Below are 20,269 nucleotides of genomic sequence, written 5' to 3' on the forward strand. Positions count from 1 at the left end.
TGCACTATGAAATTCCACTTTGTATTAATTTAACAATCTGCTGCCATGAAAGTGGAATTTCACTGAGACGAGAAGGTATCCTGCAAAACAAAACATAGGACTACCTGAACAACTGTATTGACAAGGTGTGAACTAAATTATATTTATACTAGAATATCACTACAACATCAGAGATCACAAAACCAACAGATGTCTCAGTATCCAAAGTAAAGATTTTACGGCTTAGCGGTCTCAACCCGGAGAGCCACCACTGGAGATGTGCTGAGGATCGTCACGCATTTATCTCTTGAGTATCTCCAACAATTGAGGTCATCTTCCTCACGTCCTGTATGCACACCATATTTGTAGGAGTAAGTTACTTTGCGCCCATGGGTGAACACAATTGAGTTCCCAGTCAAACCACAACCATCAGGAAGCTCCTTAGCCGAGCAGCAGACATTTCCTAAATTTCCAATGACCAACAAACGGTCTCCTATTTCGCTAACCTCGACCCATTTACCAGCCTCCTCATCTAGCCTACTCAATCTTAATGTTAACCGATATAAGTATATTACACCAGTACGAGGGATGATTTTCTCCACCAGGAAAAGTTCATCATTGCCAGATGGAACCAGATCATTTACTGAACCACAGTCCAGAAGCGCCTCCGAGGGCATCAGGGGAGTTGCTTCCAGCGAGTAAGGATCGATAGCGAAGATGTCATGATTAGAAAAGGCTGCATAAAATCTGCCTCTAAAAGTGATTAAATCCGAGCATGAACCATATGAGGGTATCTCAAGCAGCATCCATCTCATTTCAATACTTCTTAACACCAACAAAGTCTTAGTGTAGTTGAGGAGCACAACGAATTCTTCTCCTCCTCCAAACTTGTTTAGCGGAAGAAAAGCTACGCCTTTGTAATATTTAGGATTGCAACCAATCATCCTATACTGATGGCCGAGAGAGAGTACCTGGCAGTCAAGCGTGTTAATCAAGGTAGGATCAGAATCTGGGATCTTCACTTTCACTGAACACTGAAGAGGAGATGGAAGCTCTATATGATCATCATCATCACGGCCTATTCCTCCCAGAAAATACTCAGAAGCATCAGCATGAGGAGCTCGGACTCTAAAGAGAAACAAAGGGATCTTCTCGAGGGTGCACAAGTCTTTGCTTTCGTAAGGAAACTTGGTTAACGATGGAAGAGAGTAACTTGGGCGTAATAGGGAAGCAGGAAAGGGAAATATGGATCGCCACAAGGTGCAAACAGAGCGAGCATGGACAACATCAAAACAGTAATCCTCTAGATGCTTGGAGATAAGGTTGAGTAGCTCTTCAGGGAGAAGAGACCAGTCTGGCATGGAAAATGTCTTCTCTTTCCTTACTGATGGAGGTGGAGACAGCTGCAATTTTGAAACCTAAAAAGAAAAATTACAAAATTTCTCTCAATTGATTCAAATCCTCTTTTCACCATACATAGACGAAACTACAAAAACCAGAATCTGCCAACAAACATTGAAAACAGAGAAGCAAATCAAATTTACCAACTTAAATTTAGTTTTTGCCCAAAAATAAAGCAAATTCATGGAGCAGAAAAAAAAAAAAAAAAAAAAAAAAAAAAAAAAAAAAAAGAGTTCTTACAGATGATGTCATCTTCTCTATTTCAGGCTCCGCCATGTTTTGCAGCGATTTCGAAAATGTCAAAGAACAAAATTGAAGCTTCTAGGGTTTAGGAAACTGAAAACAAACATGAACAAAGACTAAATCGGAATTGAAACAGAGAATCAAATCTAAATCCAGAATTCGATGAGAAAGTAGATTTTTTAAAAAATCATAGCAAGTGGAGAAAGATTCTGTACCGATTAGAAGAGAAGATGTAAGTTTGATTTGAGTCTTCTCAACGTTTCAAGCTCGAAGGCACACCTCAAGTAGGGGACACCTTCTGGCTTAAATGGAGGGTTATCAGGCAACAAAAAAACAAGAAAGAAACCCATAATCACATGCCTGAAATTATCCCACATCAGCAACCATAAGATGCATTTTGTTAAAATCATCTCAACAAGCTACTAACCATTAAAGTGGCATGGAACATCTTCTGCAGATTAAGTTTCATATGAGTTTGGGACGAAAGTTGACTTCTTTAGAAAGCCACACACTGACTTTGAGAATTCATGAGACAATCATTTCCATAGAGGCAACAAGTTTTAGAAATTAGAACTAGAATATCACCATAACATCACAGATACACAAGATCTTTACCTGAAGTCATAAGGAAATATATTTCTTTTATCTAATATATGTCTTAGGTATCCAAAGTAAGATTTTACGGCTTTTCGCGCGCAAATCGGAGGGCCACCATTGGAGATGTGTTGAGGATCGTCACACTAGTCTCTCTTGAGGATCTCCAAAAATTGAGGTCGTCTTCTGAGTTTCCTGTATCTACTCCATATTTATAGGAGTAAGTTTCATTGAATATTTCATTGGTGAACAACATTGAGTTCCCACTCACACCACAACCATCAGGAAGCTCCTTAGCTGAGCATGAGCTATTTCCCGGTTGTCCAATTAACAATACACGATCTCCCAAATCGGTGACCACGATCCATTCACCAGCCTCCTCATTTAGCCTACTCACTCTACATGCTAACTTGCAAAATTGTATTACACTACCACGAACGATGATTCTCTCAACCAGGAATAGTTCATCATTGCCAGAAGGAACAAGATAGTTCTGTGAGGTCAGACGCTCCGAGGGCATCAGGGGAGTTGCTTCCAGCGAATAAGGATCGATAACAAAAACATCCCCGTTAATAAAGACTGCATAAAATTTGCCTTTAAAAGTGACTATATGCTTGCAGTCAGCTCTTGAGGTTTTCTCAAGCCGCATCCACCTCATTTCAACACTTCTTAACACCAACAAATCATGAGAGTAGCCGATAAGCACAACAAATTCTTTTCCTCCGTCCTTGTTTAGTGGAAGAAAAGCTACACCTCTGAAACTTGTTGCCAATGAGTCAGGATCCCAACCGATAATTTTGTACTGATAGCCTAGAGGGAGAATCTGAGTATCGAGAATGTTCATCAGGGTCGGATCAGATCCTGTGATCTTAACCTTTACAGAACACTGAAGGGATGATGGAAGTTGCATATGATCATCTGACTTATCTCGGTTTATTCCTCCCACAAAAAACTCAGAAGGCAATCCATCAGCAACAGCAGGAGCACGGACTCTAAAAAAGAACATAGGGAACTTTTCGAGGGTGCAGAAACCTTTGCTTTTGCGAGGGAACTTGGCGAACGAGGGAAGAGAATAACTTGTACGTAATAGGCAAGAAGGAAAGGGAAAGATGGATCGCCACGGGTGGCAGACAGACCGAGCATGGATAACATCGAAACAGTCTTCCAGATTCTCGGAGATAATGTGTAGTAGCTCTTCAGGGAGCTGAGACCAGTCTTGCTTGGACAATGTATGCTCTTTCGTTGCAGGTTGAGGCTGTGATTTTAAAGCCTAAAAGAAAAAGCGTTTACAAAATTGTGTGAGTTCTGACAATGAATTGTATATGTAAAACTACATCTAGATTGATTCAAATCTTTTTTTCACCATAGATACACCAAACTATATCTGCCAACAAACATGAAAACGAAGAATCAAATCAAATTTCTGAACTCAAACTCGTAATTATGCCAAGAAATTAGAAGTAGTAAACTCTTCAAGGAGAAAAAGAGTTGTTACAGAATCGGAACTTTGCAGTAGCTCTTGGGGGAGAGGAGAGCAGTCCAGTAGCGATTTGTTTTCTGGTTGTTGTGATTTCCTGACCTAAATGAGAAAGTAAGCTTTTATGGTTTAGGAAACATGAACAGAGAAGATTAGAACAGAATCTTGCTAATGACACAGTAAATCAAATCCAGTTCAAGAATTCGGTAAAAAATAGAACTATGTAATGAAGGGAGAGAAAGAGTCTGTACCCAAATCATGGTTGATGTCTTCTTTTTCGGTGCCATATTTTGCTAATAAGAGCTGCAATTTCAGTGATCTGTAAGAAAAAGCTTTTAGTGTTTAGCAAACTGTAAACAAACATAAATAGAGAAAAGTAAGTATCAAGAACAAGATTTGCCAACAGATATTGGAATGAGAGAATCAAATCCAATTCCAGAATTCGATAAGCAAATAGATTATTCAATTTCATACCAAAATGTGGATGGAAGAAGATTACAAGTTTAGAACCCTAAAAGTGACATAGACACAGAAGATTGTCTAGTTTGAAGTGAGGTAAGGGAGAGCTTCTGAATGAAAAAGAGGGCCTCATGTGCTTTGTTTTAAAATCAACGGTACAGTTGTAGTAGACTAGTAGTTAACCGAAGTTGGAAAGAAATTGTCAGCGAATAAAGAATTTGTGTTTCTTTCCTTTTCTATTGAGCTTATGGAAGCAACAATAACTGACCATCTTGCAGATTGATAGCCTTCTAAGCGGTATAAGAGTTCAAATTAGGGTCAAAGGCTACTTTCATCTGCTGCAGATCGAGAAAAAGTGAAGAATTTTTGTCAAACACAGTTTGGAGAGTTCATGAGACAACCGTTTCTATGTTTTATAACAAAGATTTAAGACCTGAATCTCGGGTGATCACTCTAAAATCATATAAAACCAACAGATGTCTTAGGTATTCCAAAGTAAGATCTTATGGCTTAGTGTAAAAGATTGTCACACAATTCTCACTTACGCATCTCCATCGATAGCGGTCGTCTTCCTCGTTTCCTGTATGTACTCCATATTTATAGACGTAAGTTACATTGGCCTAAAGGTGGACAAAACTGAGTTCCCACTCACACCACAACCAATAGGAAGCTCCTTAGCTGAGCAAGAGACATTTCCAAAGTGTCCAATAAACAACACACGGTCTCCCAAATCAGTGACCACAACTCATTTACCAGCTTCTTCATCTAGCCTACTCACTCTACATTTGAACCGATTGAAAGGTAATCCCCTAGGAAAGATTACCTCAACAAAAAAAAGTTCATCATTAGCAGATGTAATTGCTTGAGTGCAGAGACTGTGAGGGCATCAGGCTAGTCGCTTTCAGAGAACAAGGATCAATAACGTAAACCCCCCAGTGAAGAAAGGCTGCATAAAATCTGCCTCGAAAAGTGACTAACTCCGAGCATCGTGCATTTGGGAAGTTCCACCTCATTTCAGCACTTGTTAATGCCAGTAAACGCTGGTTGAGAAGCACAACGAATTCTCCATCCTTGCTTAGCGGAAGAAAAACTGTTGTCCGTTCTTCAGGATCCCAACCTATAATTCTGTATTGATAGCCCAGAGGGATGATCTGGCAGTCGAGCATGTTCATCAAGGTTGGAACAGATCCTGGGATTTTCACATTTAGTGAACACTGAAGGGGAGATGGAAGCTCGATACGATCTTCTGAGCTAACTTGGTTTATTCCTCCCAGAAGAAACTCAGAAGGCGACGCAGCAGCAGCAGCGGGAGCTTGGACTCTAAAGAGAAACAAAGGGACCTTCTTGATGGTGCAAAAACCTTTGCTTTTGCGAGGGAACTTGAGAGTAACTTGGGCGTACAGAGAAGAAGGAAAGGGAAACGAGGATCGCCAAGAGCTGCAAACAGAGCGAGCATGAACAACATCGAAACAGTAATCCTCTAGATGCTTGGAGATAAGTTGGAGTAAATCTTCCGGGAGAAGAGACCAGTCTGGCATGGACAATGTGTGCTTTTTCGGTGCAGGTTGTTTCATTTTTGCCGAAGGAGACGGAAACAACTGCAATTTTTGAACAAAAACAAACAAATCTGATTCACAACTGCTTCTCAACAATACACCAAACTACAATAACCAGAATTTGCCAACAAACATTGAAATCGGAGAATCAAATCAAATTTCTGAAATCAAAACTCAGTAATTATGCCCAGAAATTAAGTAGAAGCAAACGTACACAATCCCGGAGGAGAGACGAGTCTAGCATTTTGTATAATGCATCTTGTTCCGTTGCCATTATTGCTTTATTCTGTGATTTTCGAAAATCTGAAAGGAAAAAAAGTGTAGGGTTTAGGAAATTGCAAACAAATATGATCAGAGATGATTCATTGGCCAACAAATATTGCAAACAGAGAATCTAATCCAATTCCAGAATTTAGCAAAGGGGAAGAAGATTAAATCATACCCAAAACCCTTGTTTAGAAGCTTAAGAACACCAAATTCACACACTCTCACAGAGAAGAAGAGCACACTAAAATTCTCATGATGGTTGAGGATTGGTTCAATCTCGTGGTTAGTCTTCGGTTTAAGATTTGAAATTGGGTTAAGTGGCGAGAACTTTTAGGATTACACTTCACTTCTCCAAAGTGTAAAAAGCCCAGGCCCAATTACAGTTGTCCAAAATAGCTAGATGCAGAGGAATTGGAGACTTTATTACAAATTCGGTATAGTGAGCTTAAACCGGGAAATAATAGGAACTGGTATAAGCTCCGGTATAGAGATATGTTACCAACAAGAAAAATGGAAATACAACAATTAGTGAACGTTAATAAATATTTTTGAGATTAAAAAAAAAAAGGAAAATTGGAAAAAAGGAAATTGTAATCAGAGTTTTGCTTATATAAACATAACTTCTCCACAGCTTCATATTTCTCAACGATCTCTCATTCTCTGAATTTGTCGACACAATTCACTCCGATAATGGAAACCAAATCAGTTGATGTTTATGTTTCGACTTGGTCTCATCCCTCGTCAGAGTTCTTAAGCGAGGTACTAATCAGTAAAGACAGAGAATTCGAAGAACTCATCATAGACGAGAACGATGATAGTGTAACGAGTTTCAGATTTTGTGAGAGTTTCTAAATCTAATAAAGAAGTGTTGTTCTTTATATTCTAAGTTCTAACAATCATAACTTTGAAACTTGTCCATACCCAACTCCACGATCATGTCTTGTCCAAACAAATATCTGACCAGATTGTTGTTAAAGCCCAACGGCTAAGAAGAAGTGATCAAAGTTCTGACTTGCCACCACAACAACCGTTATTAATGGTAGTCTCCATCAAATTGACACAGAAGTTATACATCGTCGTGCCTTGTTACTCTGCTCCGTCGACAACATATTTGGACAAAGAGAGCGAAGAAGAAGAAGAAACAGAGACATGTGCGATTTGCTTGGAGTGTATTTTGGATGAGGATAAACGCATCTACCATATGCGTAATTGTTCGCATATGTTTCATGAAGAATGTGTCATCGAGTGGTTGAATCGACAACATAACTCATGCCCTCTCTGTCGCCAACCTGGTTACCAAATAACTAGAGTCTAATTAGGGTTTCAAATTAAAACATGTCTCTTTTGTGTGTTTGTGTGTGTGTGTGTGCAGTGGTTGTAATGATTTAGTTAATCCGTGTGTCGGAAGTCTAATTAGGTTTTCAAATTATGGTTTTGTTTTTGTAGTGATCATTCAGTTAATCTAGGGGTTTCACAATTGTTATATTGTCGTAGACATTAAGATTCCAATTATGGTTTATTCTTTATGTATCACTCTATATACCTACAGTTAGATTTAAAGAAATTCAGATTCTCTCGACTTGAAATTCACACTATTACTTTCATTACAAGTTTGATTCTGGTATGCAACACAAATCTCACACTATTACGATTAAGTTACATTACCTGGCTCATAACACATTACACAATGCTAATTGATGGAGAGAAGAAGAAGTCTCAAACAAAATCGAAGCACATGAGATTAGAAGCTGCGTAGATTTCAATTTCTCACCCTTTTGATCGAAGAGGAGAACAATGTGTGTACCCTGCCCTGTCTTAGCTCGGAAACTGGTAAACAGTTTGACCACCAAACGCATATATATTCACACAGAGTAGGGTAAGTTCAGGAGTTGGTTTCTTTGGCATGAGCCCTCCATACTTGTTCTTTACAAAATGCAATTAAAGAAAGAGTTAGGCCACGGACTCACGGTATCGTATTCATTACTAAATTTGATCAATATCTAGTGTGAGAATGAAAAGGAACCCTCCTGCTGCAATGATGGCATTGACCTTCTCTGCCTCGTCGGTGAGGTTTCCTTGCACTGATTGCTATTTGACATCCTCTGCGCTAGACATGATGATGTCTCAACGCCACCAAAGACAAAAATGCTGCAAGATTAAATAATATACAACATTACTTAGCGAAAATACACACAACTTATGAACAAAAACGAAAGCAGACTTGAACTTGAAAAGAAAACAAAAGTATATTCTTTATGAACAAATGATATGCTTCCTATTTGATACTAGTTCCACAACAATCCTATGAGTCTATGACCAACAAATACTGAAAACAGAGAATCGATTCTAATTTCCAGAGTTTAGCAAAGGGGAAGAAGATTAAATCGTACCCAAAATCCACACAAGTTTAAGAACACCAAATTCACACTCTCAAAGAGAAGAGCACACTAAAATTGTCATATTGGTTTACACATGGTTTACGTTTGGTTCAATCTCTTGGTTAGTCTTCGGTTTATGATTGAAATTGGGTTTAGTGGCGAGAACATGGGCTGTGTTTTCTGTTAAAAGCCCAAGCCCAATTACAGTTTTGTTCAAAAAAGCTTGATGCAGAGGATAAAACTAGGCCTGGGCATTCGGTAATAACCGACTAAACCGAACCGAAAGAACCGACTATTTCGGTTATCGGCACCGATTGTGAGAGGAGGCTTGAACCGATCGGCGAAATTATTTTGAGAATTCGGTTTCCGGTTCGGTTCGGTTCGGCATCACCTAACCGAACGGTTCTTCGGTTGTCTCCCAACCATCACCTGTCTTTGAAGCAGCTTCATGAACTCAAGCTAAGGAATGAGTTGCAGATGTTGAAGATCCGCCATGGAAGCTCGAGGAAAGACGACGGACTGAAAAAAATAATAAACGAAACGCTAGGGTTAGGTGCGTTTAATTATCTGGACTACTTGTGGGCTTACTTAATAGAAAATATGTTAAATGTAACATATGGGTTAAACTGTATCTGCAGGCCCAAATGTTGTTATAGCCCACGATCTATTACATAAAATAGAAAACCCTAAATCTAATTGTGTTTCTTTAATTTTCTTCTCCCAGCCGCTTCTCCTTCTACTCTCTCATTCCCTAGTAAAACCTTATGCATCTTCTTCTGCTTCACATCTCTCATTTTCTTCTCTAAATCCTCACAAAATTAGCAAGGACAAGGAAAACTTCAACGTCGCCGAGCCTTCTGCTTCTGATTACAATTTTATGATTTTGGCTGTTTGGTAACAGATCTCGTCGGACGGGATCGAACGGCCGCACATCACCGTCACCGTCGCCGTCTCGTTCTCACATACCGTCGAGAACCGTATTTTTCATGGGTTTGGGCCAGTTTATTGTAAATTTGATAATGGGTTTGTAATTTGTTATTATGGGCTTAATAATTCTAGTTGTTAAAATGTTTATTGGCTCTTAATTTACTATGGTTAACCGAATGAACCGAAAAAAAAAACAAAATCGGTTCACTTCGGAATTACTTTTTTAGCCTATAACCGAACCGAATAAACCGACTACCGACCGAACCGAACCGAAATTATATTCGGTTCAATTCGACAGGATTTGTAGAAAACCGAAAAACCAGAAAACTGAATAAACCGAACTGTTTAACCCGATTAAACCGAGTGCCCAGGCCTAGATAAAACAGAAGAGATCCACGGACTTGAAGGAAATTAGAGCATGATTAACGGGCAGTATATTAGGGAAATCTTAGGGAAATCTTAGGGATAAAACTGATTAAATTAATTGCATTTACTCTTTTTAAACTAAGGAACGTTCCTTCTGTTTTTTTTTCTCTTTCTCTCTTTCACGAGTGTTGTCGGAGTGTTGTTCTTCTTCCACTGAAATTCACAAGATTTCCGATTATTTTCAACAAATCAGAGTGAAGCTTTCCCCAATCGGTTTGTCATGGTATGAATCTATCTATGATTGTATGAATTGATATGTGATTAGAGTTTTTAGAATTAGGGTTCATGGAATTTGGGATTTTAGGGTTATTAGTTGTTAGTAAAATTAGGGTAATTAGAATCATTAGGTTAACGAGTGTCTGTTTGTGTTGTAATACATGAGTAAAGCCGATTGTTATGATAGTAAAAGAAACTAGGCATGTTTAAAGCCGATTGTTGTCCGAGAATGTTTTTTTCATGAGTGTTGATGATTGTTTCGATTAATACTCTCTGGGATCTTTTTATAATTCATGAATTTGATAAGTTTTTGATGCTATACGCATGATTGTTAGGTTACTCTGAGATGTTTTTGTATGAATAGGCCATGAATGTTGAAAAAGAGAGTTTCTTTGATTTGTTATTGGTTGGTTAAAACTTGGGTATTGTTTCGTTTTATTTGTTCTGTGTTGTGGAATGATTAGTTGATATGTTGAACTGAGTATTGATTTTATTGCATCAGGTAAGGGAAACAGTTTCGTTGCATTGTGGATTTTTTAATGCTAATGGGGGATTTAGGATTTTGGATAAGGATAAGAGGTTTATGCAAACATGTGAAGTTGTAGTCTCGACGTGTGCTTTTGGTGGTGGAGATAAAATCTTTATGAACCTATTGGAATGTCTAAGGCATCAAGTCAAAAGGTTGGTCACTTTGATTTTCTCCTGTCCACTGCTCTTTAACTGTTTCTCTTGCATATCGAGTAAGGGTTTTAAACAAAACCAATTCCAGAGATCATTATCCAATCCTGAATGAGGTTTGTGGATGCAGGTTTGCTATGTTGCGTTTTGGGATGAAGTTACTCTTGCAACACAAGAAGCAGAGGGGTCATAAGATCAATGAGAATGATCACACTGGAAAGTGGCGTATAGTGATTGTAAAGGATATGCCTTTTACAGACCAAAGGCTTACTTTCTTTTTTCAAGTGAGTTATTAGAGTTGTTGAATGTGTAAGAGAGTCGAGCTCTTGTTTGTAAGTTTAGTCTAATCTCTAGAAGTCTAAGTGTGTGTAGTTAGTAGAAGAGTAACTAACTACTATAAGAATGCTATGTGTGTGATGTTGTATAGAGCTCAAATTCCACACACGAAAGATACCATGATACTAACAAGAAGCAACAATTCAAAAATTTTGGTCGATATGGCAAAAAATTTCCGAAAATCAAGTTTAAAACTATTGTGTTTTATGTCATCTATGTTATAAATTGTATCTCATGTATGTTTTAATTTGCAACAATTATTAAATTTTCTATGATTATAAATTTTATTTTTATATTAATATTTTTTTTTCTAAAAACCACATGTTAAGAGCCTACCATTAATCACTCAAAAATTTTAACTCAAAAATACTATCTATTAACAATCACTTTTACAAATAAATTACTTAAATATTGCTAAGATTAATTTCTAAGAGACTACCTATAATCATGCTCTTATTACAGATTCGGTATGGTGAGCTTAAACCGGGAACCAATTTTAAGCTCCGGTAGTGAGTTACATTAAAATTGAAAAATGGAAATACAACAACAATAAAAGAAAAAAAAAGGAAACAAGAGGAAAGTTGAAAAAAAGGGAATTGTATATCCGCATCAAAACAAATTCTAATCAAACTTTTGCTTATAAAAACATAACATTACACTTTGACTTCTCCACAATTTCCTATTTCACAATAATCTCTTCTCTTATTTCCAATCTCTTACGACTGATCATCTCTCTTTCTCTGAATTTGTTGTCTTAATTCACTCTCGGATAATGGAAACCAAATCACTCAACGCTGATGTTAACGTAACAGATTTGTTTCTTACTCCATCTTCAGGCTTCTTAAACGAACTAATAATCATTCGAGAGAGAGAAGTCGAGGAATTTATCATAGACGACAACGATGATAGTGTCACGAGTCTCGGATCTTACCCGGACTCTCCTCCTTCCGACCCACTAATCTATCTCAAATTCCAAAACTTCGAACCAAACTACCTATATCAACTTGTCCATACCCAACTCCACGATCATGTCTTGTCCAAACAAATATCTGACCAGATTGTTATTAAAGCACAAGAGCTAAGAAGTGATCAAAGTTCTGATCACTTTCCACAACAACCCTTATTCATGGGAGTCTCCGTCAGATTTACACACAAGGTATACAAAGTCGTGTCTTGTAACTGTGCTCCGTCGACAACAGATTTGGTGGACCAAGAGACCGAAGAAGAAACAGAGACATGTGCTATTTGTTTGGAGGATATGTTGGAGTCGGGATCTATCTACGGCCATATGCATAATTGTTCGCATCTGTTTCATCAAGGTTGTCTCAACGAGTGGCTGAATCGACAACATAATTCATGCCCTCTTTGTCGCCAGCCTGTTTACCAGTAACAAAAGTGAAACAGTCTAATTAGGGTTTCAAAATTTGTTTTTTTTTTTTTTTTGTGTATGGTTGTGTATCTTAGTTGATCCGTGTGCCGGAAGTATAATTAGGGTTTCAAATTATGTTTTGTTTTTGTTTTTGTTGTGATCATTTAGTTAATCTAGAGGTTTCACAATTTTTATAGTCTCGTAAACTTTAAGATACTAATTAGGATTTATTTCTCTCAAATTTACATTATTACTTTCACTACAAGTTTGATTAATTCTGGTATGCAACACAAATCTCGTTTTGGGTACAAATTTTGACTTTACCGTAGAGAGGAACAATTCATTTTGTCTACCAAATAACAACACTCTATATTGTTAAAGTGATACTCATCGATCGGAGTCACGGCCGGCTCAAACCTCTGTTGGACCTGGTGCAATCATGAGAAGAGGACCCTAAAAATGAAAATAATTTTTAACTTAAAGACAAATTACATTTTTTAGCTGTGGTAAAAAAAACTCCTTGACAACTAGGAAAAACAGAGGACAACAAGAATCTTTCATCCTTCAAACAGAGGACCCTGTGCTTCAGCACCTAGGACACATGTGTTAAGCCGGGCCTGATCGGAGTATATTAGACCATCACCTTCCAAGAACTGAATAACATCCAAAAATAAAGCAAACTCATGAACTCAACAACTTTGCAAGTTTAGAGAGAGAGATATGTGATAAGGAGACAGAACGAAAGAGCGTACTATAGCTTGTTCTTTGAAATCTTCAATTGCTGAGTGATGTTATCGATGTGATTCAGAGTTATGGGAGTACAAGTGTATACACTCAATATAGTGAAAGTGATAAAGGAAACAAAGTACTGAGTTTATTGATAACGATAAATGGATACAACGTTCGCAAGTAACGCAGCACCACTTCTCATCTGCAAGAGTCTCAAAGAGAGATCCAGCAAAACGATGAGGAAAAGCTTGAGAACAAGCAGAGAACAAAATAAAGAAGAAGATTACAATCTCAGATTTAGCATAATAATGAATAAAGCGTCTTCAGCTTCTTATTAACCTCAATCCTCTGCTCTTAATCTTCAGAACATCCTGGCCATTGCTTTTAATCTTCAATTACCACCGTCCACGTGTCATTGATTTATCACCATCCTTTTCTCTTCTTCCTTAGGTGCTGTTAACTTCTCACGGCTACCAACTCTTTTCCAGAACTGGAAAACATCACCAAACTGTAAGCCATCAAAGTCAAATCCACAAAAGAACTGTGATCGATTTTTCTCCAAGATTGCAGACGTGAAATCCTCAAGAATATAACCTGATTCATCGGTACCGAACAAATTTGTCTTTGTCACCATCATCTTGGCTTGAATCAAATCCGGTTTCAAATTGCAACTCTGCGTCTCTAACTTCACTTTATTTACCTTCACAGATTCTGGTTCTTCTTTCATCAGAACCAGCGATTGAAAATGGTCTAAGCAGCCGTTATTCTCTGTAAACAACTCGAAGCTCTCTTGATTCGATGATTCTGATATAAGCAGCTTTGTTGTTGTCGTTGCTTTGAACTTAAACCACCAAGTCTTTGAAAATGTTTCCCTTCTCCTATTTTGCAATAAGTGTGTTCCTAGTGGAATTGAACCAAACACTTGGCGTACACTACTCGAAGCAATTCCAAGATCAAATTGCGATTGCGATAGTTGTATCCTCACAACTGTTGATGTCAAATCATCATAACGTAAAGCCTTTGTCTGATCATAAACATCCATAGATTCTATAGAAGACCTACGGCTAAGTTCCCATTGAGGATTTGATACATGACGTTTGAGAGGCAAACACATACGATGAACCAAGCTAGGTTCTAGAACTGAATCTGTGGAATGATTCTTGGCTTGTTCTTGAATCATTTTTTTATTTTCAGTCAATGAATCTGTGTCACCAGTCTCTAAATCACAACCAATTGCATTCGACAGCCCCATATCACTCGATATCTTAACCGCAATTTCTTCTAATTCAATAGCATTAGAGAGACGATCTTCACTATCTATCATGAGAATACATGCGTTCTTGTGTCTCAGATGGTGATCTGGAGTTTCAGATTCATCACAAAACATACAAAGCCCCTTTGACCTTCTCTCTTCCATTTCTTCCCAAGAGAGGCTTCGACGAATCTTCATTGTGCGATTTGACGGTGGATTACTATTAGTAGCTTTGATCTTATAGTTTGGTTTTGGATCTGGACGATTGAGATCCTGTGAATCTCGAACTTGCGGCGAGGCTGAGAGAGCAACGACTTGCAGATTCACCTCCTCTGCGTTCCTAGATCGTGATGACGGATACATAATTTCTGGAGTCGCTGAAAGCACCGGAGATGATCGTTGCTGTTGTAGATGACCACTCGATGATGAGTGATTCACTTGATCGGAGAAGAGCTGAATTGCTTCCCGCAGTTTAGCCATACGCTTGTCGATCTGAAGATTTTGTGCCGCAATCACTTGTTCAAATCGCGATCTAGTTTCTGCCATTGATTTCGAGGAAGAATGGCTCTGATACCAGTGATAAGGGAAACAAAGTACTGAGTTTATTGATAACGATAAATGGATACAACGTTCGCAAGTAACGCAACACCACTTCTTATCTGCAAGAGTCTCAAAGAGAGATCTAGCAAAACGATGAGGAAAATCTTGAGAACAAGCAGAGAACAAAATAAAGAAGAAGATTACAATCTCAGATTTAGCATAATAATGAATAAAGCGTCTTCAGCTTCTTATTAACCTCAATCCACTGCTCTTAATCTTCAGAACATCCTGGCCATTGCTTTTAATCTTCAATTACCACCGTCCACATGTCATTGATTTATCACCATCCTTTTCCTATAACAGAAAGGTAACCTCATTGAAGTCCATTATAGGCCTGCAAAACAAAACAATATTTAATACTAAAGATGATTTCACATATATCTAACAAATCCTTGTATAGAACATACCAAAATCTATTGCCAATTAATGCTAAAAGAATCAAAGCATTTCAAAACCAAAAATACAAAACATACCTCACAGAGAAAACAAGAAGCTACGTTTTATCCTGAAAAGTCTTCAAATGACCATTGAGACGCTCATAGGTTCCATCTCTGTTTCACAATCTCACCATTAGAAAAAAAATACCTCCAAAAATAAATATGATCACACCACATATCATACAAGAACCAAAGCTACTAACCGCACCGACTCCATTTCTCTAGCGTCGAAAGTTTCATTCACCCTATAAGAAAAGCACAACAACACCAATTACAAACTTCATAAACTAACCATTGTACCTAAAAACAACTCTTGCATTTATCAAAATGTTTACCATCTTTTACAGTCAATTCGTCATGTTCCATCATCAAGAGTGAATCTAACTTCTGTGACTTTAGAGACATCTTTGCCACACACTAAACCAACAAGTGAGTCCTGAATTGTACCAAAAACATCACACAATTGAGTAAAGCTCGTATTCATATTGAAGAATAACGATATACAGAGAAATCTAGAAATGGTATTTATGTTTGTTAGTGAGATTCCATTTATGTTTTTTTTTTTTTTAATTTCAAATTTCCATTAAAAGAAAAAGATTATAAGACCAGGAGGCCCAACAAGCACACAGGCCCAAAAAGAAAAAGATTACAAGCCCGTAGGCCAAAAGGCACGCATGCCACGAAAAAAACACAAATAACAAAAGAACAAAGGCCAGCAGCCCAAAGTGCTACCTGCCCAAAGTGCTACCTGCCCCAAAATAAACAAAACCTGCAGAGAAATAAGGAGGAGGGATTACAAGAGAAGAGACCTAGCCTGGAAAAGACCAAACCAAGTACACAACAAGGATGATCCAGGCTGCACAACAGATTGAGCCCTGGAAAGCGGATCGAGACGAGTACGAATTATGAGTTGAATCTCCTTAATGATGAGATTGGAGGGTCTAGCAACACCGGAGTGAATTCGAAGGTTACGCTCCTTCTAGATAAAGTAAATAGAGGCTTGGAAAATCAGTTTGATGATTACTCGAAGCCGAAAGTAACCAAGTAAGGCAAGCCATGTACTGAGATGGATGATTCAGACGAGCCGCAGCTGTGAAGAACCCCCAAATGTCAGCACTGTAACGATACTCAAAGAAGAGGTGATCACGAGACTCCGAAAGGTCATTGCAGAGAACACAAACTTCCGGAATAAAGAGGCCTCATCTCGTAAGTCTGTCCCTTGTGTGTAACCTATTCCAAGTTACAACCCAGCAAATAAAAGCATGTTTGGGTACCCGGTCTTTAAACCAGACAGCCTTGTGCCAAGGGACCGAGATGGAGGTAAGGTAAAGAGCCACCCACGTGCCAGCCGTCGAGAATTTGTTTGAAGGAGGATGATTCTCAAGCTTCCAACGATAAGAATCATCATGCTGACACTCAAACACATTCATGGCCACAGGGAGAGAATCCTTTAGCATCCTAATAACTGGGTTCCTGCTCCTACTAGAAGTAATCCACCAGTCATTACCCCTGAGAGCATCTCTTACCACATCATTATAAGGAAGACCCAACAATTGCGGCCCATTAATACCAGCCATGTCATAGAGAGGCCCAAGACCCGTCCAATTGTCATACCAAAAACTAGCAGTGACAACCGACCCAACTTCACAGAAAAGGAAGGGCCTGGCCAGCGGTCTAAGCTTGCACAACTGTCTCCAAATCCAACTGTCCGAGATTGAGGGATTAAGGTCCCAAAAGTTTCTTTGACCAATAAGATTCAATCTGACCCAAGAAACCCATAGTGACCCAGCCGCAGTGAAAAGCAACCAAATTAGCTTCAGCGCAAGGACTTTATTCCAAGAGGACAAACGTTTTAGCCCCAATCCTCCAGCCTCCTTAGAAGAACACACAATCTCCCAAGAAATCTTTGCTCCCCTAGCCGAGTTAGGAGCCCCTGTCCACAAAAAAGCATTACACATCTGCTCCAATTTCAGTAAACATTGGTTGGGAAGGATGAAGATAGAGGCCCAGAAATTAATAGTAGAATAGATGACGGATTATAAAAGCTGAAGTCTCCCAGCAAATGAGAGGTGGCGAGCGGTCCAGGCAGTGAACCTCAAGTTGATTCTGTCAAGAAGAGGTTGATAGTCCTGCCTTTTCATTTTTTGAGCCATAAGAGAAACTCCCAAATATCTCACAGGGAGAGATCCATGAGCGACACCAAAACTAGCAGATAATAACCGATTTCTCTCAAAGTCTCCACCATCAAGAAGCAAAGCAGTCTTTTGTCTATTAATACCCAGCCCTGAGCCACTCTTAAACACATCTAAAATATTCAGAATCCCAGCAATGGAAGATTCAGACCCGTCACAGAAAATCAAAACATCGTCTGCAAAGCTCAAATGAGTTACCATTGGCGCCAAGCACTTGGGATGGAGAGTGAAGAGGCCATTCACCGCACCAAGGTCCAAAGATTTGGCGAGAATATCCATGACAAGAACAAAGAGATGAGACGACATTGGATCCCCTTGCCTAATCCCTTTCTTCCCTTGGAAAAAACCAATCACCGTTAAAGGCAATGCTGTAGGAAGGAGTACTAGAAATACAGACCCAAATCCAGTTTATGAACAGAGGAGGGAGATCCATAGCCTTAAGAATATTGATTAGGAAATCCCAGTTAACATTATCATAAGCCTTTGTGAGATCCACCTACAAACAGCCTCTGGAAGTAATACCTTCAACTTGAAAATTATCAACCAATTCTGAAGCCAAGAGCACATTGTCACACAACAACCTCCCTTTAATGAACCCCACCTGATTGTTCTGCACCGCCTGATCAATAAAAAGCCTCAGCCTCTTGGAGATTAAGCGAGTGATGACCTCATAGATTGTTGTACAACAAGCGACGGGTCTGAACTGGGTTAATTGATCAGCCCCTGTCTCTTTGGGAATAAGAGTAATGGCAGTCGCATTAAATCTCTTCAACAGGTGACCTGTTACAAAAAATTCCCTCACAGCCGCCACAGTACAGTCCTTAACAATAGGCCAAGCTTCTACAAAGAACTCCACCGGAAATCCATCAGGACCCGGAGCTTTGTTCCTGGGCATGGTAAATAGAACCTGAGTAATTTTCTCCTCACTAGGGATAACTGAAAGCTTAAGAGCAAGAGAAGGATCACAACGAAAAGGATGGAGCTGACGGATTCTATCCACCGAGAAGGGAGTGACAATATCACTAGGAGTGCTGAGCAGATGCGTGTAAAAGGCCACTACCATACCCTTAATCTGATCCACATTGTCAATTCTTGTGTCATCCGGCCCTCTAAGGAACTTGATAAGATTGTTCGCATGATGAGCCAAAACATCTCTATGGAAAAATCTTGTATTCGCGTCTCCCTCATGAAGCCAGCGAATCCTTGATTTTTATCTGTAAAAAGACTCCAAAGCAGCAGCAAAGAAGTCCCATTTTTTCCTAGCCACGTGTTCTTCCCTGAATAATGAATCAGTAGGGCTAGTGAGTAAGGCAATCTGCAATGACTCTAACTGGGAAAGAGCCAGATCAGTTCTCTGCTGAATGTTGCTGAACCTAAGCCTATTCAAACTCCTGCAAAACAGCTTTGCAGCTTTTAAGTGCTCACCCAATGAGAACATATGCGAGCCAATTGCAATATCTTTCTTCCAAGCCACAGATAAGGATGGAAGGTAAGAAAGATGGGTAGAGAGAAAAGAGAAGTATTTGAATGACTTCTTTGCTCTACCTGGCTGATTATCAATGGAGATGATACACGGCGAATGATCTGAATCCCCTGGAGGATCAAAAACAGCCAAGGCGCTTGGAAAAACCGAAAACCATTCGCTGTTAGCTAAAGCTCTATCCAATTTTCTAATGATAGGATTATCTTGTTCGGAAGATCAGAGAGATTATTATCCCCCTGCTCGGAAGATCAGAGAGATTATTATCCCTTAAGCAGCTCTGGAAATCCTCAATACCTCTCATGGAGAAGGAAAATTGAATGATAGAAAAGTGTTCATTGGTGGCAGCGACTTGGTTGAAATGCCCAACCAGAATCCAAGGAGTCTCTGAAAGAGGAGTAGAAGACGCCAACAAGGAAATATCCTCCCAAAGTAATCTCCTCTCAATTTTCGTATTTCTCCCATAGACAAAAGCAACCGCAAAAAATTGGTTGAGATTTGGCAGCTTGATACTGCAGATGATAAACTGATCCGATTTTTTTAAAACCAAAACTGAAACAGAAGGATCCCAAACAATCCAGATCCTCCCAAGATCAGAGCAACAATAGTTGCTATCCATTCTCCAACCTGGTAGGGTAGAGGCTAAAACAGAGCCGGCATTCTCCTCAGCCACATGAGTTTCCAAAAGACAACCTACCAGGAGATTATTTGAAGCGACCCAGCTTCTGACAAATCTTTGTCGATTACGGCTATTCAAGCCACGAATGTTCCAGCAAAAAACCTTCATATACACACAAAAGGTGAAGGCGAAAGCAAAGCTTTCAATGAGGCAAAGAGCTGTTCGAGAACTCGCCTCGATCAGTTCCATGAGTTCCTGGTGTCGTAGACCGCATGCGGTTGTGCCATTTCTTTAGTTCTTTTTTCTTCACCTTGGTAGACAAAAAGCCCAACCCGGAGGGATAGGGAAATTAGGATCAGGAGAATGGATAGAATCTCTTTTGAGGCGAAGAATACCTGGGGTTGACTGAACACAGACAGCCTCCACATATCCACTTGGTTTGGGCTGACGAGTAGAGGAAGAAGGCTTACCTCCAATCTTCACAACCCATTTCTTACCATCTTCAGGTCTCTTCCCAGAATGGTCCTCTAAAGTCTCAGGAGACTGAGAATCCAAAATTTTCGGAGGAAAACTCAAGGATCGCTTTTTTGATCTAGACCGTTTCCTTCTAGGCTTGGAGGGAGGCGTCAGTCCAGCCCCAGTCTGAGCAGAAAT

General features: G+C 39.2%; 4 protein-coding genes, 2 long non-coding RNA genes and 2 pseudogenes across 7 annotated transcripts; 2 read left to right on the forward strand and 6 right to left on the reverse strand.

Annotated features, from left to right (window-relative positions):
* Positions 1–5: 5 nt before the first annotated feature.
* Positions 6–1,925, reverse strand: LOC9316826 (F-box/kelch-repeat protein At1g64840). 2 transcript variants are annotated; one of them, XM_021028369.1, is made up of 3 exons: positions 1,839–1,925; positions 1,621–1,716; positions 6–1,397 (listed from the first exon to the last, which is right to left on the reverse strand). In XM_021028369.1, the coding sequence occupies exons 2-3, from the start codon at positions 1,654–1,656 to the stop codon at positions 216–218; spliced, it is 1,218 nt and encodes a 405-aa protein (XP_020884028.1). In that variant the 5' UTR covers positions 1,657–1,716; positions 1,839–1,925; the 3' UTR covers positions 6–215. The 2 variants fall into 2 exon arrangements, with proteins under 2 accessions (XP_020884028.1, XP_020884027.1); XM_021028368.1 differs by lacking the exon at positions 1,839–1,925 and having other exon boundaries at positions 1,621–1,831.
* Positions 1,926–2,097: 172 nt separating this feature from the next.
* On the reverse strand, positions 2,098–4,656 carry LOC9316827 (F-box/kelch-repeat protein At1g64840). Its single transcript, XM_021028366.1, has 5 exons — positions 4,587–4,656; positions 4,169–4,260; positions 3,946–4,013; positions 3,713–3,796; positions 2,098–3,487 (listed from the first exon to the last, which is right to left on the reverse strand). The coding sequence occupies exons 3-5, from the start codon at positions 3,979–3,981 to the stop codon at positions 2,303–2,305; spliced, it is 1,305 nt and encodes a 434-aa protein (XP_020884025.1). The 5' UTR covers positions 3,982–4,013; positions 4,169–4,260; positions 4,587–4,656; the 3' UTR covers positions 2,098–2,302.
* LOC9316828 lies at positions 4,490–6,006 on the reverse strand (annotated as a pseudogene).
* Positions 6,007–9,069: 3,063 nt separating this feature from the next.
* LOC9315001 lies at positions 9,070–11,087 on the forward strand. The gene is made up of 3 exons (XR_002332301.1): positions 9,070–9,930; positions 10,426–10,604; positions 10,732–11,087. It is a non-coding gene; the product is annotated as an uncharacterized LOC9315001 (long non-coding RNA).
* Positions 11,088–11,612: 525 nt separating this feature from the next.
* On the forward strand, positions 11,613–12,674 carry LOC9315002 (RING-H2 finger protein ATL78). Its single transcript, XM_002878889.2, has one exon. It carries the CDS (start codon positions 11,710–11,712, stop codon positions 12,325–12,327), a length of 618 nt encoding a protein of 205 aa, XP_002878935.1. The 5' UTR covers positions 11,613–11,709; the 3' UTR covers positions 12,328–12,674.
* Positions 12,675–12,863: 189 nt separating this feature from the next.
* On the reverse strand, positions 12,864–14,936 carry LOC110229092. Its single transcript, XM_021027969.1, has 3 exons — positions 14,560–14,936; positions 13,463–14,493; positions 12,864–12,959 (listed from the first exon to the last, which is right to left on the reverse strand). The coding sequence occupies exons 1-3, from the start codon at positions 14,831–14,833 to the stop codon at positions 12,864–12,866; spliced, it is 1,401 nt and encodes a 466-aa protein (XP_020883628.1). The 5' UTR covers positions 14,834–14,936.
* A 152-nt stretch (positions 14,937–15,088) lies between these two features.
* Positions 15,089–15,752, reverse strand: LOC110228896. The gene is made up of 4 exons (XR_002332382.1): positions 15,660–15,752; positions 15,528–15,569; positions 15,361–15,438; positions 15,089–15,221 (listed from the first exon to the last, which is right to left on the reverse strand). It is a non-coding gene; the product is annotated as an uncharacterized LOC110228896 (long non-coding RNA).
* Positions 15,753–16,117: 365 nt separating this feature from the next.
* LOC110229093 lies at positions 16,118–19,864 on the reverse strand (annotated as a pseudogene).
* Between the last annotated feature and the right edge of the window lie 405 nt (positions 19,865–20,269).

This window comes from Arabidopsis lyrata (genome assembly GCF_000004255.2).
Source record: "Arabidopsis lyrata subsp. lyrata unplaced genomic scaffold ARALYscaffold_4, whole genome shotgun sequence".
Classification (NCBI taxonomy): domain Eukaryota; kingdom Viridiplantae; phylum Streptophyta; class Magnoliopsida; order Brassicales; family Brassicaceae; genus Arabidopsis; species Arabidopsis lyrata.

Bases quoted from the DNA above. Each gene is read 5' to 3' on its own strand.
- LOC9316826 (XM_021028369.1), bottom strand. From the start codon at position 1,656: ATGGCGGAGCCTGAAATAGAGAAGATGACATCATCT. The intron at 1,398-1,620 runs GTAAGAACTCTT...TTTTCTTTTTAG, and splicing joins TAGAGAAGATGACATCATCT to GTTTCAAAATTGCAGCTGTC.
- LOC9316827 (XM_021028366.1), bottom strand. From the start codon at position 3,981: ATGGCACCGAAAAAGAAGACATCAACCATGATTTGG. The intron at 3,797-3,945 runs GTACAGACTCTT...TTTCTCATTTAG, and splicing joins AGACATCAACCATGATTTGG to GTCAGGAAATCACAACAACC. The intron at 3,488-3,712 runs GTAACAACTCTT...TTTTTCTTTTAG, and splicing joins TACTGCAAAGTTCCGATTCT to GCTTTAAAATCACAGCCTCA.
- LOC9315002 (XM_002878889.2), top strand. From the start codon at position 11,710: ATGGAAACCAAATCACTCAACGCTGATGTTAACGTAACAGATTTGTTT.
- LOC110229092 (XM_021027969.1), bottom strand. From the start codon at position 14,833: ATGGCAGAAACTAGATCGCGATTTGAACAAGTGATTGCGGCACAAAAT. The intron at 14,494-14,559 runs ATCTCAATCGTC...ATCCACCGTCAA, and splicing joins GCAAGTTCGAGATTCACAGG to ATCGCACAATGAAGATTCGT. The intron at 12,960-13,462 runs GTGATAAATCAA...GATGTTATTCAG, and splicing joins AGGAAGAAGAGAAAAGGATG to TTCTTGGAAGGTGATGGTCT.